Source organism: Talpa europaea (assembly GCF_964194135.1).
Source record: "Talpa europaea genome assembly, chromosome: 7".
In the NCBI taxonomy this organism is placed as follows: Eukaryota; Metazoa; Chordata; class Mammalia; order Eulipotyphla; family Talpidae; genus Talpa; species Talpa europaea.
In genome coordinates this window covers 100,037,655-100,055,666 of record NC_140074.1, presented here as the reverse complement: position 1 = coordinate 100,055,666, position 18,012 = coordinate 100,037,655, and the positions used below count along the sequence as shown (strand labels likewise).

Genomic DNA, 18,012 nt, shown 5'->3' with positions numbered 1-18,012 from the left:
TTGAAGTCCTACCCCCCCACGCCCCACAGTGTGCTGATGATATTTGAAGACAGGTCTTTACAAGGTGATTAGGGCCAGATGAGGTCATAAGGTAGAGTCCTCATGAAGAAATACTGTCCTGATAAGGAGAGACACCAAGAGCTACCCCCCCCACACACACCAAAGAAGGCCAAGTAAGGAAGCAGTAAGAAGGTCATGTGCAAGCCAGCAAGCCATCTCTCTCCTGAATCCAACCATACTGTCACCCTAATCTTTGTTTTCAGCCTTTAGAATTGTGAGAAACTTGAATTCTGTTATTTGAATCACTCACTGTATGGCAACCTGAGTGGACAAAGAAAACCCCTAAACATCACATTGTGCATCTACTAAGAATAAAGACATTTTCCTACATAATCACATCCAGGAAAATTAGTAGTAACTCCATAATATATCCCAATGAAAACCAATTTTCCCCCAGTTGTTCTAAAAATGTATTTTTATGGCTACTTTTAAAATCTTCAGCCAGAATCCAGGCAATGTATACACGTTATATTTAACGTCTTTTAATCTGGAACAGTCCCCCCTGCTTTGCACTCCATCTCCACTCCTACCATTGACAATTCTGAAGATCCTAGACCACTTGCCTTGTAAATAATGTATCACTTCTAGATTGTCTGATATTTCCTCGTGTGTAAACTCATAATAATACTATTTTTGGCAAGAATTCCACATAGGAGATGCTGTGTACTTTATACTGCATCATATCAAGATGCAAAGGATGGCAGGTAATAAGGCTAAATGGGAACATTTGGTTAATGTGGCAGTGAGGACCCGCTGTTAACTTCTACACAAAATAAGGGCCGCCAATTTTCCAACTCAGCGTCTTTCCTTTAGAGCAGCAAAGTCAGTTGCATTCGGGAACTGCCGTTCAGGGTTTATCTCCCAAAATTCCCTTTCTGCCTCCCATGCGCAGCTCCTGCCCGCCTCAGCCCGGGTAAGATATAGCCCCGCCCTCCCCTGCCTAGCCCCGCCCCACCCTGCCTAGCCCCGCCCCGCCCCATCCTAAGGGCAGCCCCCAACCCATCGGACCCAGTGGGCGGAACCAATAGTGTCAGGCACTCTGCTCCACGTCGCCCGCCCGGACTCTGAATCCCGGAACTCCGGGCGCACGAGGACGCTGTTCTCCGTGGGCTTCCGGGCGCGCGGTGTTCTGTCGCCGGCGCTGCCAGGCCGGAATTCCCGGTGCCACCGCTGCCTCTGTCGGTGCGCCCAGCTCAGCCGCCGCCATGGGGATCCTGGAGAAGATCTCCGAGATCGAAAAGGAGATCGCTCGGACGCAGAAGAACAAGGGTGAGGGCCGACCCGGCAGGGCCTTCCCTTCTGCCCGCCTCAGTTTTCCTGTCTGTTAAATGGGGGTACAACTCCCCTGGGTACAGCCAGCTCCCAGGCGGTGGAGAAGTACCGGGTTGCCCAGCGCGTCTGAGGCCGGGCGGGGCAGGATGCGGGTCCCACGCCCGGGACTGACCGCAAGCGACCCTTGAGAGATTTGATCAGTGCCAAACTAGTTGACCCAGTAGAGAAATGCCAGTCCACAGTAAATATCTAATACAGAGACAGGGTCAGAATTTGAATTCTGATGTCCTGATGGCCCGGCCTGGGAATTTAGTGCACTGGTCCCTTTTGTGCTGGGAAGTTGGGAGGAGACCTTCACAGGTACAGCTCACCTAGCAGCCTGGAGCCCCAAGGTGGAATGGAGACAATCAAGACTTGGGTCTAGTGAACCTGGGTTTGAGCCCTGGCTCCTCCACTTAACTACAGGAAACCTTGGAAAGGCTCTTTGAACTTCAGTGCCCTCATCTGATCTGTCTTAGCTCACAACAAAGCTAAACTAGATAGCATTTGCAAAGCAGTAGGCACAAGATGAGTCTAGTACTTAAAGTAAACCCGGCAAAGTAGATAGCGTCTAATGAAGCAACAAATCTGGCCTTAAGATTGTAAGGGCTGGAGTTGCACAAAGAGAGTGAGGAGAGAATGGTGACACCCAAGAAGGCTTCTGGGAGGAGGTGGGACTTGCTGAGGCAAAGGCATGGGAGTTGATGTGAGCATGGTGTGTTTGTGGGGCAGTCAGGAAAACAATCCAGATCAGGTGGGTCAGGAATAACAAAACGTTTGGTTGGCCAGTGTGTGTAAGGCCCACCACCTGGCCAGTTTTGCTGTGGGACTGCAGGAACAGAAAGCAAGGAATGGTAGGTGGCTGATCTCAGTGCCTTGCTTCCATTTAATTCTGAGGGCTAAGGAGTTAGGGACTTCTATCATTCATTCAATCTTTAAACATTTTCTGAGCCCTTTCTGTATGTTAGGCATTGTGGTTAAAGCCAGTGAACACAGCAGGCACATTCCTGCCCTCATGGGGCTGACCTTCCAGTGGACAATCTGTAAACAAGCAACCAAATAAACAAGATCATTTCAGTCAGTGATAAATGCTATGAAGACAAACCAGGGTGATATAGCAGAGGTCAGGTGTGGGACATGAGCCTCTAAAGAGGAGTGATCAGAGAATACCATCGGGGGGGGGGGGCATTCGAACTGATAGTGGTATGAGAAAGAAGCAGCCACACAGATCTGGAGGAAGACTGTTCCTGGCAGAGAGGGCAGCTAGTGGAAAGGCCCTGAGGTAGAAATGAACTTGGTATGTTCAAAGACCAAAAGGTCTGTGGCTAGAGTGCAGTGATGGGAAAGTAAAGGGCCAATCATGTAGCCTTGTGGGTCAGGGGAAGGAGCCTGAGTTGTTTTCTTAGGACAATAGGTGTTAAGCAGGGAAGCAACACAGTCTGATTTCTGTTTTAAAAGTTCTCTCTGGCTGCCCTGTGTGTTATCATTACAGGCTTAAGGAAAATAGCAAGGTAGTTCAGGGAGACTAGAGATGCTGCCGCTTTGGAAGAGGTAGAGGAGAAGGATATAAAGATGATTAAGACCTTGTCCTTCCCTTCAGAGATACGCAGAATCTTGAGTTGAAATGACAAACATGTGGACCTGATTGTTGCTTAACTCACTCTTGACCATTTCTCACTGCCATCAATTCATTTATTTACTTACTAAAACATTTCCAGAGCACATACCCTGTGCTGGAAGCTGGGACGACAATGACAGTCCCAGTTATAGCACTCTTCAGGTGAGGGAAGTAAAGAAACACGATAACTTCAAATATTTATAAGTGATGAAAACAATAAACAGGATCATCAGACAGAAAGGGTTGGGGGTTAATGTAGAGAGTAATACTGACTTAGTTATTGGGTGCCTACTATTTGCTAGTTATTGTTCTTAACATACTTTCTTTAATCCTTACAGAAATCCAGTGATGTAGTTAGTACTGTTAACATTCTTACTTCCCAGGCACAGGAAATTAAGTGACTTTTCCATAGTAAATTGGCCAGTAATAGCAGGGTAGAATTCCAACATAGGCTCTTACCACTGCATGACACTGCACTCCAAGGCCAAGCAGGAGAGGCCTCTTTGAAGAGGTAGCATTTGAGCTGACCCTTGAATGTTGAAAAGATGCCAGCCCTGAGAAGATAAGGTTGAAATGGAGGGTACGTCAAGTGCAAAGGCCCTGGGGCAGAAATAAGGTCAGTGTGTTCTGAAGAAACAAACTTTGGCTGGAGTGGAACTAGAGAAGTAGCCAGGGATCAGGTCACCTAGAACTCTGGTTCTCAATCTTGACAGAGCCTGCTTTTATAGTGGAAGATGTTGTAACAACCCCCTTATGGTCCTTAGATGCAATTCCCCATCAATAACAACTTTCTTACACACAATTTGAAAAAAGATTAATTTCATGCCCTAATGGTAATATAAAGACAGAGAAGAAGGAAAGTATAATGAAAGTAGTGTTTATTTCAGTATGTAAGTATTGGGGCACAACCGAGATAAAATAAAGTGACAATGAAGAAGTTTGATGCTTGCACCCCCTGGTAGATCACTGGGGACATGATTTAGATCAGTGTGAGAGTGTTGTGTCGGTGACTCAGCCATTTCACAGTTGGTAGCCTGGGGTCCTAAGATGGTGAGCAGCAATAGGTAATGTTGCAAAGAAAACATGACAGTCTTCCCTTAACACACACAGTAGTTGCCTTCCTGGAAATTTCAGCATTTTGTTAACACCATACACACAAAAAAACCACTCTGTTTATGTGTGAAATGGGATCTAGGCTCAAGTGACCCTAACTCAGATTTTCCCTCTGTGGATATCTTTGGAATATGAGAAAAGTCAGTGATGCATAAGACAATTGACTGTGCTGGACTGACTCGTGTCTTGTAGGGTAACTGGCTTCCCTCGTACCTGCCCTATAAATGCCATTGAGACTTCACCTTTGGAGTAATAACAGAAAACATTCCCCAGAATATCTAGAATGTTCCCCCAGGGAGTGGTGCTGCCCCCATTGGGAACCACTGACCTAGGGTTTTAGATCTCAATAAGGAGATTTACTTTCATCCTAAATAAAGAAGCCAAGGGGACATTTTTTTTTTAAAGATTTATTTATTTATACAAGCACTGGGTACAGTCAGAAGTGCGGGAGGGTGAGAGAATTCACCAGAGCCAGAGCGGGGAGCAGAGCAGGCAGAAGGACCGAAGTACACTGCTGAGGGGAGCAGCGGGCCGCAGGAGAGGTCTGCGCGCCATGTGGGACCCTCCTCTGGTGGCCAGGGAGCAGTCTGGGATCGAACCGGCGCTACAGAGGCTGTGGGCAGCTTCGCAACCCAGCGCTCAACCGCTGCGCCACCAGGGAGGGCCCAATGGGACATTTTAAGCAGAAGGGTAGGTTTTTCTTTCCTGATCTTGGCAATATCTGCTGTCCAGTTCTGATATTCCTGACCAACACTTGCTTGTGTGGGGGACCCCTTCTGAACCAAGAGGCTTGGATACCCCAGGCACTTACCTTCCATCTTGCTTTATGTCCTTTAGCCACTGAGTATCACCTGGGCCTGCTGAAAGCAAAACTGGCCAAGTATAGGGCTCAGCTCCTGGAACCGTCTAAATCAGCCTCATCCAAAGGAGAAGGCTTCGATGTCATGAAGTCAGGCGATGCTCGTGTGGCACTGATTGGATTTCCCTCTGTGGGTAAGGTCAGTGACAGTGTGGGCCTTGGGGAGAAAGGCAGGTCATCTTCTTTCAAACATGACTGTTTTCGCCTCCTCTCACTGTCTTCTAGATTAGCTCCAGGATCAAAAAATCCCCCCTAGGAATCTGGTACAGTCCTTTTATCCTAACCTGGAGAACTTTTCTTTCTTTCTTTCTAGCAGCAGTAACTTCATTTGTTTCTAACTTTTCTGGTGCACCAACTTTCTACCAAGTGCTGGAGATAGGCAGGGAATGAGACAGTTCTGGTCCTGTCCACATAGACCTCCCATTCTCCAGGAGACAGTAAGCAAACAGAGTAAGAGATCAAGTGGTGAGGACAGCTCTGGAGGGGGTGCTGGAAGGGCCAAGCGCCTACCAACACATGTTATTAGGTCCAGGAAGGAAGGTCTTGTGGTGAGCAGAAGTCCGAAGGAAGTTCAGAAGCTTGGCAAGCCCTGGAGAGAGACCATTTTACGCAGAGGAATCTGAGTACCAAGACCGGTAGGCGGGAGTTCACTTGGCCTGTTCAAGGGAGCTAGGATGGCTAAGTCTGCAGGAGCAGCAGGATGAATAATAGGAAACAAATTAGAGATTGGGTGACCATCTAAGCCACTCTGTGACTTTGACTTTCAGTAAAGTGTGCAGTGGTGTCCACTGCAATTTTCTACATGGTTTCTTCTGTAAGCTCCAAAGATTAGTATAAAATACATATTACGGGATTTTGAGCCAAAAAGGAAATTTTTTTTTTTAAGATTTATTTTGTTTATTTATATATCAACTGGGGTACATGCCATATTTGCAGGAGGGTGAGAGGTTTCACCAGAGACAGAGCAGGGAACAGAACTGGCAGACTGACCAAAATACACTGCTGAGGGGAGCAGCGGGCGAGACAGGAGAGGTCTGCCGCGCCATGTGGGTAACTCTCTGGCTGGCCAGGATTGAACCCACACCGCAGAACCTGTGGACAACCTCACAGCGCTGCGCTCAACCGCCTGCGCCACCAGGGAGGCCCCCAAAAGGGAATTTAATCTGAAATTTTGGAATAGTCTTGGACTTACAAAAAAAATTGCAAAGATAATACAGAATATTCCTGATATCCCATACCAGTTTCCCCTATTATTAACATCTTAGACTATTGGAGTATACTTGTCACAACTAATGAATCAATATCGATCTGTTGTTATTAACTAAAGTTAACACTTTATTCAGATTTCCTTTGTTTTTCTTTAATATCTTTAATATCCTTTTTCTGTACCAGTTGTCATGTCTCCTTACACTCCTCTAGACTATGACTGTTTCTTAGACTTGCTTTGAATTAATGATTTTGAGGGTTTTGACAAGTCCTAGTCAGGTGTTTTGGAAAAAGCCCCTCAGTTGGCCGTTATATGGTATTTTTCTCATTTTAGACTGGAGTCGTGGGTTTTGGGAGAAGACCACAGAGATGAAGTGCCATTTTTATCACATATCAAGGGAGTATACTATCAACATGATTTACCACTGTGGATGTTGACCTTGATCACCTGGCTGAGGGAGTTTGTCAGTTTCTCCACTGCAAACTTTCCAATTTCCTCCCCATTCACACTGTCCCCTTGGGAAGGAAATTACTATGTACAGCCCACAAATAAACAATGGGGTTAGTACCAGCTCCTACAGTGGGGAATATCTCTACAGATTATTTAGCGTTCTTCTGCACAGATTTGTCTCTTCCCTGTCCCATTTATTTTATTTAATTGTGTATTTATAGTATAGCAACTTATGGGAATTTATTTTATACTTTAGGTTATAGGCTGTGTTATTTTGTTGCTGAAATTATTCTAGCTTTTATGCTGCTTCATTTGGTTTCTTTGACATACTCTGTCTTGGTTTTTTAACACTTACTTTCTGATACTGCGAGATGCTTCAGGCCCATCTCATACATTCCCTTCCCTAGTGATAGAATCAGCCAATTCTCTGACGAGTCCTAATTCCTTTTGTTGAATAATGGTAGCATTTAGAAACCAGGTGGGTACTGACTTTATGAGAGAATCACTCTGACTGTGGTGCAGATGATAGGCTGGGACAGGACAGGGTAAAAGCAGGGAGGCCAGTGAAGAAGTTGCTCAGATGTAGGCCAAGTGAGCAACAACCAGGTGGCCTGGATTGGGGGCTGGTGGAGCAGCTTTTAAATCAATTCAGCTAAAAAGTGTTTTGAGCCCAGTATGTAGGCCACGCACAGGGAACGTTAATAACAGCTGCCACTTCTTGAGTGCTGGCTGCAGGCTGGGGAGTTTACCCTGTGTTTTGTTTTTCCTGCCACCTGTGTAATGGGTATGTGTCATTACATGGGGGTGGTGAAGGTGGAAATTGAGCTCCTCTTTGACTCTCCCCTGTCTCCACACACATATAATGAAAATTAGACACCAGCGTTTGTCACTGAAGTTTTCACTTCACTGACACCAGTCATGTTCATACACTACAGTTCCCTCATCTCTTAACAGCTGCCTAAAACCCTGTGCTGTAGTCCAGTCGTCATCAGTAGTCTGTTCCATCCCTCCCGTACCAATGGATTACTAGGTTGTCCAGGCTTTGAGTGTGAATGTCCTTGTGCTAGATGTTTGTGCAGTAGAGCAGGTATTTCTGGAGGAAATATCCCTCAATGTGGGTTTGGTGGCTCAAGGATTTGTAGTTTTAAAAATGGCCCCAGCCCTGCCAATTACCCTCCACAGAAGGGCTAGTTGACTCCACCTGGGGACAGTTAGGAGCATTTCCCAGCATCTGCTCATGCCCCCCTACACGTGATGCTGTGTCAGGGCAAGGCTGTATGCTGGGGGCAGGCGCAGATTGGAGGAAGACTGCATTCTGCTTCACAGTCTACAGGATTCCTTCCTGGGATATGTACGTGCTTCTTAATCTTCAGGAACACTCTTAGGCCCCATCCAATTTTATGGTCGGTACCCAGCTGCATGCATGTTCTCCTTGTCTTCCATTGATGTGGGTTCAGGACGTACAATGTCATCCAAGCCACAGCCCCATTCCCACAGTGAACTGTGGCATAAGTGTGCACATCCAGGTCCTTCCAGCTCACGCTCCTTTCTTCACAGCATCTTTTTCCCCCCTCCTGACTCTGTCTTGGACTGGAAGGTTGCCATTCCATTGCACATCTTGCTGCTCTCTGGCTACATAGCACCATGGAGTACTGTGGGGCTATCACTGCTTAAAGTTCTCTGCGACTCGGGAGGATCTGTGGGGTCTTGTGAAACTAGGGAAGGGCCCTGATTTACCTGGGGAACCACATAGAACCTGTGCTTGTACCCACCTGATATGGCCTTGAGGCTTCTGAGGAACCTAGGGGACCTCTAGTGCCTGATCCTCCAGGATGGGACCAGAGGTGGCTTTTCTAGCTATTGGTCCCTTCACGTCCACCCAAGATGAGAATAAGAGGGTGTCTTCTTGCTGCCTGCAGCCATGGGGATTCTCTGAGTAGATTGGGATAAGATTCCTCACTGCAGTGACCTCCTTTTTCTCCTAGTCCACCTTCTTGAGTCTAATGACCTCCACAGCCAGTGAAGCGGCATCCTATGAATTCACCACCCTGACATGTATCCCTGGAGTCATTGAGGTAAGTTGGGTTCATAGCATCCCAGAAAGGGAATGGGTGTGTGCTTGTGTTGGTGATTGTGTGTCACGTGTGCGTGTCCCTGCAAAAGGGACGTATACTGGGCTTCTTTGCCGTCAAGCCCTGGCATATCTGGGGATGTTGGCTTCTGGGGCTCCCGAGAACCTGGGGTCCTGGGATCATGGCTGATTCCCATGGTTCTTCTGGTATCCTCTGTGCTCCATTCCCTCGCACCACTCAGCTCCAGTCACTCCTGGCTGGTGGCAGGATGCTCTAAAGTTTTGGGGTATTGGGTAGCCAGAGTTCTGTGACCTTGGGTCTCCCACAGTGAATCAGTTGACTTTTGAAAGCTGTTGCTATTAGCAGTGTGCTTTGTAGGTTCGTAAAAACTCAACAACCACTCCTGCTGTGGCTTCTCAGTGGACAGTGAGAGATAAGACTCAGACTTGGCCCTGGAGACTAATCCCTGGGTTTCCCACAGCTCCTGAGCCACAGGCCACTATAGGTGTCCTGGGTCCAGGCGAGCCCTTCCTCACCCATTCTCACCTTATTTTCTTTTCTTTGGCATCCCAGTACAAAGGAGCCAACATTCAGCTCCTGGACCTTCCTGGAATCATTGAAGGTGCAGCACAAGGTAAGAGAGGGGAGTGAGTAGGTAGGAGACAGGGTAGAGCTTGGCACCCAGCCTGCCCTCTCCCCCAGCAGATGTGGGAAGTGCTGGTGGATTAGACTCACTGTTGAAATTGGGTGTGACTAGTGAGGGTTGACAGGCGAGAGGTATACTCAACCCTTTGCACTGCTCAGTGTACTATATCTGAGGGCTTCTGGCCTCATAGAGTCCTTGGAATTCCCAATTGAAAACCAGGGAAACTGAGGCAGTGAAATGACTTGCCCAAGGTCACGCAACCACCAGACAAGTTTGAATGCCCACTTTGGTTCCAGGTATCTGCTGCACTGCTGGACAGGTCCCCAGTGAGGAGTGGATGCTTGTTAGTTGGCTAGTGTGGACCATGATCCTAGTCCTGGAGCCCTATCCTTGGTTGTTTTGGCTTTTTGTGGTAGGAACCTACCCTTGGCTTCTGGTGGCAGGTCACTACTGCAGCCGTTGATGATTGTCCAGTTCTTGCTCAGTGTCAGGCTCTGTGTTGACCCCATTATCTTGCATAATCCTCAGATAGCCCAGCAACTTAGGGACTATCATCATTTCCTTTTCATAACCCAGAGGAAACTTGGGGACAGAAAGGTAAAGGGTTTGCCCTAAATGACTATTCAGCTGTTAAGTGGCAGAGTTGGGGTTGGAGCTGGCCTCTCTTGACTCAACAGCCCAACCTGGCCTCCTCCCTAGGCGGGCCAGTTGCCACTTCTCCTCTGTACCTCCCATACCCCACCACCCTCACCTTTACCTCAGGGTAAAGTCTTGCCCACTTGAATTAGGGCAGCATATAGTGGTGGAGGATGGTTAAAGTCCCCGAGGAATGTTGTCCCAGCTAGCATGTCAGGGCCTGGAGGTAGTCCCGCCACTGTGGGGGAAGTCAAAGGCAGTCAAGAGACACAGTCCAAGGCAGCTGGCCATAGAAATCACCTGGTCTCACCCCTCATTCCCTGAAGAGGAGGGTGGGTCATAGTTGAAACCCATACCCCCTGGATTCTGGTACTGCACTCCCAGCCCCCCAGCTCCTGTATGACTGGCACACAGTGCTTGACTCCTCTGGTCATCTGATAATAACGGGGTTTGGCCTTTATGTGGCAGTCCTAAAGTGCCTACCCCTGTGTGGTCCTATCGCAGCCCTGGGTAGATCGGTCCTATCACCCCACACACAGACAAATTCAAATCCTGGCACTGTACTGCTTTGTGATCTTGGGGCAAGTAATTGAGAACCTGTGAGCCAGGCTTCAGTTATCTGTGAAATGAGCGTGGTGACATTCATGGCACAGGGAGGGTAGTTTTCAAGAGTAAGGAAATGTCATGCAGCACTCAACAGGCCCTGTGCACAGTAGGGGCAAGGGAAGGACCTTGTTCCTCCTGAGGTTGTGCTGTCAGGTCTTTTCAAAGAGTCTCTACGAGTAAAAGAACACATGGATTTAGGGAAAATGCCAAGGAAATCACAGCCCTGGGGAACAGCATGTGGCAGAGACCATGGTGGGTTTGTGAAGGACAGGAGTCTGGGTCCCAAGGACTGGGGGTAGGTCACACGTGTCCTACCTATTCACAGTATAACTTCATCCCTTCCACCTCTCCAGGGAAAGGCCGTGGCCGGCAGGTGATCGCTGTGGCTCGCACGGCTGACGTTGTCATCATGATGCTGGATGCCACCAAGGGAGAGGTGCAGAGGTCTGCAGGGTGGGGCAGAGGGCAGAGGACTGAGTTATTTGGGAAGGCATCCGAGTGTGGCACTGGAACACTGGCTCCATCTCTTGTGTCCCTGAGCTCATGATGGGCAGTCCAAGGGGTGCTTGGCCTTATCATGTGTCGGGGTAAGCGGCAGCACCGTACACAGGCTAAACCCAACACGACCACCCTGGAACCAACACTTCTTGAGGCTTGTGTCCAACTCAAAGCCATCTTGTGGTGAGGGGCCTTGGTCTCATGGACTGGTATAGCCCATGCAAGGAGCCCCCGGCAGCATAAGTTGGCTGGGGTCATCTGACCCTGGCTCCCACTTACACTCAGTCACTGTCCAGAACCTGCCTTGATCCCATCCCCCTGCAGCTGCGACCTGCCATCAGGCCTGCCTCTGCACACACCTGGTCAGTCACCCCTGACTAGGCAGAGGGTTCAAAGGTGTTTCCTCTGCAGTTTTGGGTTGCTGGGGGCAAGTAGAGGGGGACATTGGTCCTGGGTGGGCAGGTGCTTCCTGTGTAACATGGCACTGGACACCCATGAAGGCTTGTGGGGTTCTGCCAGGTCTCTGCTGGAGAAGGAGCTAGAGTCGGTGGGCATCCGCCTCAACAAGCACAAGCCCAACATCTACTTCAAGGTGAGGCCCCTCGAGTGCGGGCTGCCCTGCAGGTGGAGGGGGGCTATTGCAGTTGCTCCTTCAATAGTTTTCCCTCTCTCAACTCTAGCCCAAGAAAGGCGGTGGCATCTCCTTTAACTCCACAGTCACGCTGACCCAGTGCTCAGAAAAGCTGGTACAGCTAATCCTGCATGAATACAGTATCCTTCCCAAAAGAGGGGTGCTTCCCAAAAGAGGAGTGCCCACAGTGCCCAGGGTGCGAGTGGGGAGGCTGCCTGAGACAGGAGGCCCTGGGGCCCAGGTGACAACAGACCACTCAAGCCTCTGGACCCACCTGAGCACCTCTAGGAAAGCTGCATCCAGTTAACATGAGGTATTTCCTGTCTCCTTGGCCTCTGTGCTCACTGAGCTTCAGGCTGGCCGGGTACAGCCATGCCCTCAACAGTGACTTCCTGGCTCTTGGGTGCTGTGGCAGCCCGCCAGATGAGGTGGAAGGAAGGAAAGAAGATTGATGATGGTGAGAGAAACAATCCCTGGGGACCAGAGATTTTTGGCATGGGGAAGCCTTGGCTTACGCACACCACTAGGTATTGCCAGGGGGCTGGGGCTTCTCCAGGCCCTGAAACACCAGACAGCGCCCCAGAGGCAGAGTCGAGTTAACAAAGGGAGACTCCTGATGGGACTGTTACCACTGCAGGTGTGTGAGTGGAGGTAAATGCTCCCACAGGAGCCGTCTGCGTGGGGAGAAGTTGGGTTGGATAGTGCTTTCAAACAGCACTCCTGGCAATGAAACCTGGGGTGCTTTGGGGATTTGGGGGATTTCCTTGCCTAAACGAAAATTTTAACTGTTGATTGAAACTTTTGTATTTTGTGGTTTCTTTGGGGTGGGGGGTGGGGTGGCTGAAAGCACTCCCTGAACTTTAAAATCTGCTCAGACCACACAAGCAGCTATCCTCCCACGTCCCTTTCAGCCAGCACATTTCAGGCCCTCCTCTTTTGGGGGACAAGGGGCTTCTGTCACACAGGTTGCCCTTAATCTGAGTCCCTCAGAAATCTTCAACGCAGAAGTGCTTTTCCGAGAAGACTGCTCCCCAGATGAGTTCATTGATGTGATCGTAGGCAACCGAGTGTACATGCCCTGCTTGTATGTAAGTGGCACCAGCCCCCGGTTGCTCCTATGTGGGAGCCCTCATCCCAGGCTGATTGAAGGGAGGCAGGCTTCTGAGAGGAATGGAAAGAGCCTGGAACTATCTCTAACCTACCCTTCTCTGCCTCCCAGTCACTGCTTAAGTCTTCCAGACATGTCTAGTTTGACATTGGGGCTCTAGCCCAGCCCTTACTTCGGGGGATGCCAGCAATCCAGTCCCCTTTGGCCTTTCTCTGTACTTGAGGCATTGCCAGAGGAGGACTCTTAGCACTCACCCCTCAGCCACAGCAGACAGAGGGAGGAGCCGTGGGCAGGGCCATGGCTTTTGGTGGGGCCTCTTCCTGCACTGCTTAGTTCCTTTCCATGCCTCATAACCACCTCCACCTTTTCAACCCCAGGTTTATAACAAAATCGACCAGATCTCGATGGAAGAAGTGGACCGCCTGGCCCGGAAACCAAACAGTGTGGTCATCAGGTGAGGCTCCTGGCATCTTGCTGCCCTGGTGTCCTTTCTCTGTAAGCCCATCAGTCAAAGCCTCCTTGGCACAGCCCGGGGCAGAGGAGACCCTCCTGATAGTTTCTGGTGACCTTTGCCCAGTCCCACCCTGAATCAACTTGGGCAGGGTGGGTAATGTTGGATGAGCTGTGGTTAAGAGAACAGAGATTCATTCCCCTGGGGAAATGGTTAAGAATATTAGGAGGATTCCTAGCTTAGTTAACCGCAGTTCCCCAGAAGGCCTTGGGGTATGAACCATTGACCTGTGTGGCTTCTCTCACCACAGTTGAGGGAAAACAGAACTGAAGTCCTTAGCAAGCGGGGCATCCTTAGCCACTGGCTCCTGCCCCTTCCCTGCAGAATGTTCTGGGGGTTCCACCTGTGCTTTGATTGATGGCTGTTTTTTCACTCCCCACCAGCCCACGGGGTTGCACTTTGGGGACAGATCCTTTGCTGTTGTCTCAGCTCAAACTAGACAATATAACTTCACTGTGGGGCTTGGCTTATGGGAGCAAGATGCTGAGGGGCCAAGTGGGGTTGACTGGTACAAATGTTGGGTGAGGATGCTGAACCCAAGTGTGAGGACTGTTGCCTGGGCATTGCTAGCTGCTACAAAATCAGCAGAGTGGCCTCTCCCTCAAGGATTGCTACAGCTCCTCCTGCTACTGCACCCAGGTTTCCTTAAGGAGCTGTCTGAGGACATGCCTGCCCTCAGGGCTTCAGAGCACCTCTGCCTGCCCAAGTCACAGCAGCTCTGTGGAAGTCAGGATACCTGCCCAGGCTCCTGCTGCTGCAGATGATTAGTCCTGGGTCCACCCCATGGCTAAAACGCCAGCTGGGTTGCCCTGGGCCCCTGGCAGCCCTCCTGCCTTGTATGGATGGCAAACTTCGAATTGGCAGCCTCTGCTCAGACTCCCACCCCAGCCCTGCCAGTCTCCTCACAGTAAAGCCATGAGGCAAGCCTGACCTTCAGGCTCCCGCATCAATTACAGATGCCATGTGCCCTCCGCAGATCACAACCGTGGCCTCAGGAGAGGCTGAGTTCTGTTGGACGTGACTGTGATGGGTGACTAGAGGCTCGGGCAGCTGAAGTGTCAAGCCAGCATCAGAAATGCAGGCTTCATTTCCCCAGGCCCCAGTTGAGCCACACTGGTCTTGATGACTGTGCCCAGCCAGATGGAAATTGTCTACACAATAGTGAGAAAGCAGGCACTATCAGCCTCTGAGCCCACGGAGCTCCACTGATTGACTGCCTTCCTCCTTCACAGCTGCGGCATGAAGCTGAACCTGGACTACTTGCTTGAAATGCTCTGGGAGTACTTGGCCCTCACCTGCATCTATACCAAAAAGAGAGGACGTGAGTCGGGTAGCCTGAGACCTGTTAAATGGGCTGAGCCTCACCCTCCTAAGAGGTCTGCCAGGCTTTGCATGTGGTGCCCAGAGGGCCCAGTGCCCACCTAGCCCCTGCCCCTGGTCCAACTTGTCTTTATGTGCCCCAGCCTTTCCCCCATCTCAGAGCCTGCACTGTCCTCTACTCCAGGCTGATAAACCTGCCTGACCCCTTATGGCAGAGAATGCTGAGTTTTGGGGCTACTGGTCTTGAGGCTACCCTGAGAAGTTGGAGAACTGGGGGTGGGGGCCAGAGAGATAGAGGCTGTCCTAGAGTTGCCCAGATGCTATAGCAGTAACCCACCTGTTGACCTCTCCCACCACTGACAGCCCCATGTCAGAACTTTAGGTGACTGCACAGCAGACATCCCTCATGTCCCCATACCTCACACCCACTGACCAAGTTCTAGTGATTTAACTTGGTCAAAAGTTGACCTTGACAGTAGGATGTGCCACCCCTGACTTAATAAAAGCAGCTGTCACATCTTGGCCAGTTCTGCTCAGATGCTCCCCATTCCTCATCTCAGTTCAGGCTCTCATGACTAAGAGGCAGTTTGATTCTGGACTTGGATTTACCTTGATTTTCTGCATTAAGGTCAAGGTCAGAAGATAGCACCAGATCTATGGCACGGGTATGCCGAATAGGGGAGAAAGAGTAGATGAAGTCTCAGGGCTAGAGGGCTTCTGTTTCCTTATATAAAGGAACCATAGAGCAGCATGTGGGCCGTGACTATGGTTGACCTACCCTTCCCCTACTCACCCCTCCCCCACCCCACCCTTTCCCCACCCAACCTTAACCTGTGCAGAGAGGCCAGACTTCACCGACGCCATCATCCTCCGGAAAGGAGCCTCTGTAGAGCATGTGGTGAGTTGATGAGACCTGCCTTGACGGGGGGTCAGGAATCTCTGTCCCCTCTCAGCTTCTACCTGGGGTTCTCCAGCCCTTGGCTACATACACTGCAATGGAGAATGGCTGAAGGCCACCTCGAACGACAGCTGGGGTTGTATCCCTTCCATACCACATGCTGAAACTCCATCCCTTTCCTGTAAGATAGGGGTGCTACTGCCCATCCCATTGGTATTTAGGGGGTGGTTGATTGAGGTCAAGCATGGGAATCTGTCGGCATGTTGTCTGGTACTGGGTAGGTGTCCAGCAAATAGTGGTCATCACTGTCCTGCCATATCCCAGAGCTGCAGACTCCTTGGGTATTCCATCAGGTATCTGCTGCCGGAGACACTTATGTATTGTTTCCAAATCCGTTTCCCCAGTGCTGGCCTGGACTTTTGAGTTGTGGCCTCCCATGTCGCTTAATGTCTGCTGGCTTCCTGCCCCCAGTCAGCCCTCAGTGGTCCCATATCCCGCTCTCCACCTAGGGATGGTTTTGAATGTTTCCTGAAGCTAGCACAAACTGCCCTAGCTCATAACAAAAGCAGAAGCTAGCAGCAGGGGAAAGTGGTCTATACACTGGGAATAATAGGTACAAAGCCCCATAGTTGGGCGCCAATATGAGGAATGCTAATTCCTAGCCATCAGCTGGCACAGAAGGTAAAAAACAGCAGATGCCAGACCCAGGGGTAAGGAAAGGCCTGCAGGTAGACACAGGAGCCAGGCAGTCCCATTGTAGCTCGCCCGTACTGCCATTGTCCTTTGTGTCGTAGGGGTCACTGACCCTCAGGACCTATGTATTGCACCTAGCCCAGACCTAAAAAGATAGTTTTCCATTCTCCCCTGTTGCTGGTGACACAAGTGCCGAGAGAAGAACCAGAGCTAGAGGATGAATGGATCCTACTTATAATGCTTGACCGTAGTGTCAGGGCATGATATGGGGCCTATAGCAAACTAGGGAGCACACACCCCATCTGCCTCAAAGGCCTGAGCACCAGCCCAGAACTCCCAAATCCCTCAGGGTCTCAGGAGAATCCCTGCAGCTATGATCCTGTTTTGTAAATTGGCCAGGAAGTTTGTTGTTGTTGGGCAAACTGAATAAAGCACAAAATCCATATGCAGACCATAGCTAAAATCTGGACATCAGAAAGTAGTGATTGTTGGAAGCGATTGTGTGATTATCTGCGCTTGTCACTTAGCAGACATTACAACCTCACTCACCTGGAGACTGGGTCAGGCTAGTATCCCATATACACTCAGGAAATGTTCTTACAGGCCTGATATCTGCCCTTCTCACAGAAGCTGGGCCATAGCATTTGGTTTCTGACTAGGGCCTGTAAGGTTTGTGGGCACACAGTACATACGTCTTCAGCCCACCTCCACCACACCCACCCAGCACCGTACAACCAAGGGTCCATATTCTCAGGGAGAACTCACCACCCCTCCCAGTTTTCCTTCTGGCCTCCTCAGTGTACTGTGATTCCTGTGACCTTTGGCCCTACCTGGGCATTCCAGCGCATGAGAACTGGCCTGGGGGTGGGATGAATGAAGCTGTGTGTGACCAGGAGGTCTGATGGACAGTGGCCAGACACAGTAACTCTAGGCTAAGGTGGGTGTTGCCCACCTAAAGGGTATCTGTCAGGTCTGATATTTGGGCAAGGTGGGTAGAGGGCGCGGACAGCCTGGTCCTGGACTTTGCTCTAGAACTAGGTCCCATAGCCCTTAGACAGACCTGGAAGTGGAGCATCAGAGTAACCTGTGATTTTGAGGCTGCATGTGGATTGACCACTTGTCCTTCCTTGACACAAGGCCAGTGCTATTTGAGTACCATCCTTGGGAATCGCTACTGTTTAGCATATGCCCAAAGCTTGGTAGTGTGACCAAGCTTGGGGTGGGGTTGGAGGAGCCTTATCTTGTCTGACTCTCTCCATTCACCAGTGCCACCGCATCCACCGGTCACTCGCCAGCCAGTTCAAGTATGCATTGGTGTGGGTAAGTGTCTGGATGAGAGGCAGGCTTGGGGTCAGCCCGACACAGTCATTGCGTTAGGAGGGAACCAGGCACTCACACTTCTCTGCGTGGTGTCCCTGTCCCGTGTGTGGGCCGGCATGTCTGAGTGTCTGTCCCAATCCATGGGGTGTGCATGCTGACTCGGTCCTTTCCACCTATGGGATCCAGGGATGGTCAGACGCCTGAAGAGTCCTGCTATATGAGGCCTGTGGGTTTTGCCAGTGCGGGGACCTCTCCTTCCGAGTCTGGCATTAATACATACCTTCCCCTACTGGTAGCCCCATCAGCTTTGGCCTTGGTCAGTATGGAAGCTTATATGGTCCTTCTATCATCCCCTTCTCCCTGGCCAGGGCACCAGCACCAAGTATAGCCCACAGCGAGTAGGCCTGACCCACACCATGGAGCACGAGGATGTCATCCAGATCGTCAAGAAGTAG

At 50.2% G+C, this 18,012-nt stretch overlaps 1 protein-coding gene across 1 annotated transcript; it reads left to right on the top strand.

The window, feature by feature from the left end:
* Positions 1–1,265: 1,265 nt before the first annotated feature.
* On the top strand, positions 1,266–18,012 carry DRG2 (developmentally regulated GTP binding protein 2; the record flags this gene model as incomplete). Its single annotated transcript, XM_084236169.1, has 13 exons — positions 1,266–1,329; positions 4,940–5,100; positions 8,604–8,693; positions 9,264–9,324; positions 10,932–11,022; positions 11,596–11,668; positions 11,757–11,847; positions 12,698–12,795; positions 13,193–13,269; positions 14,559–14,647; positions 15,486–15,544; positions 17,504–17,557; positions 17,926–18,012. 13 exons carry the CDS (start codon positions 1,266–1,268, stop codon positions 18,010–18,012), a joined length of 1,095 nt encoding a protein of 364 aa, XP_084092295.1.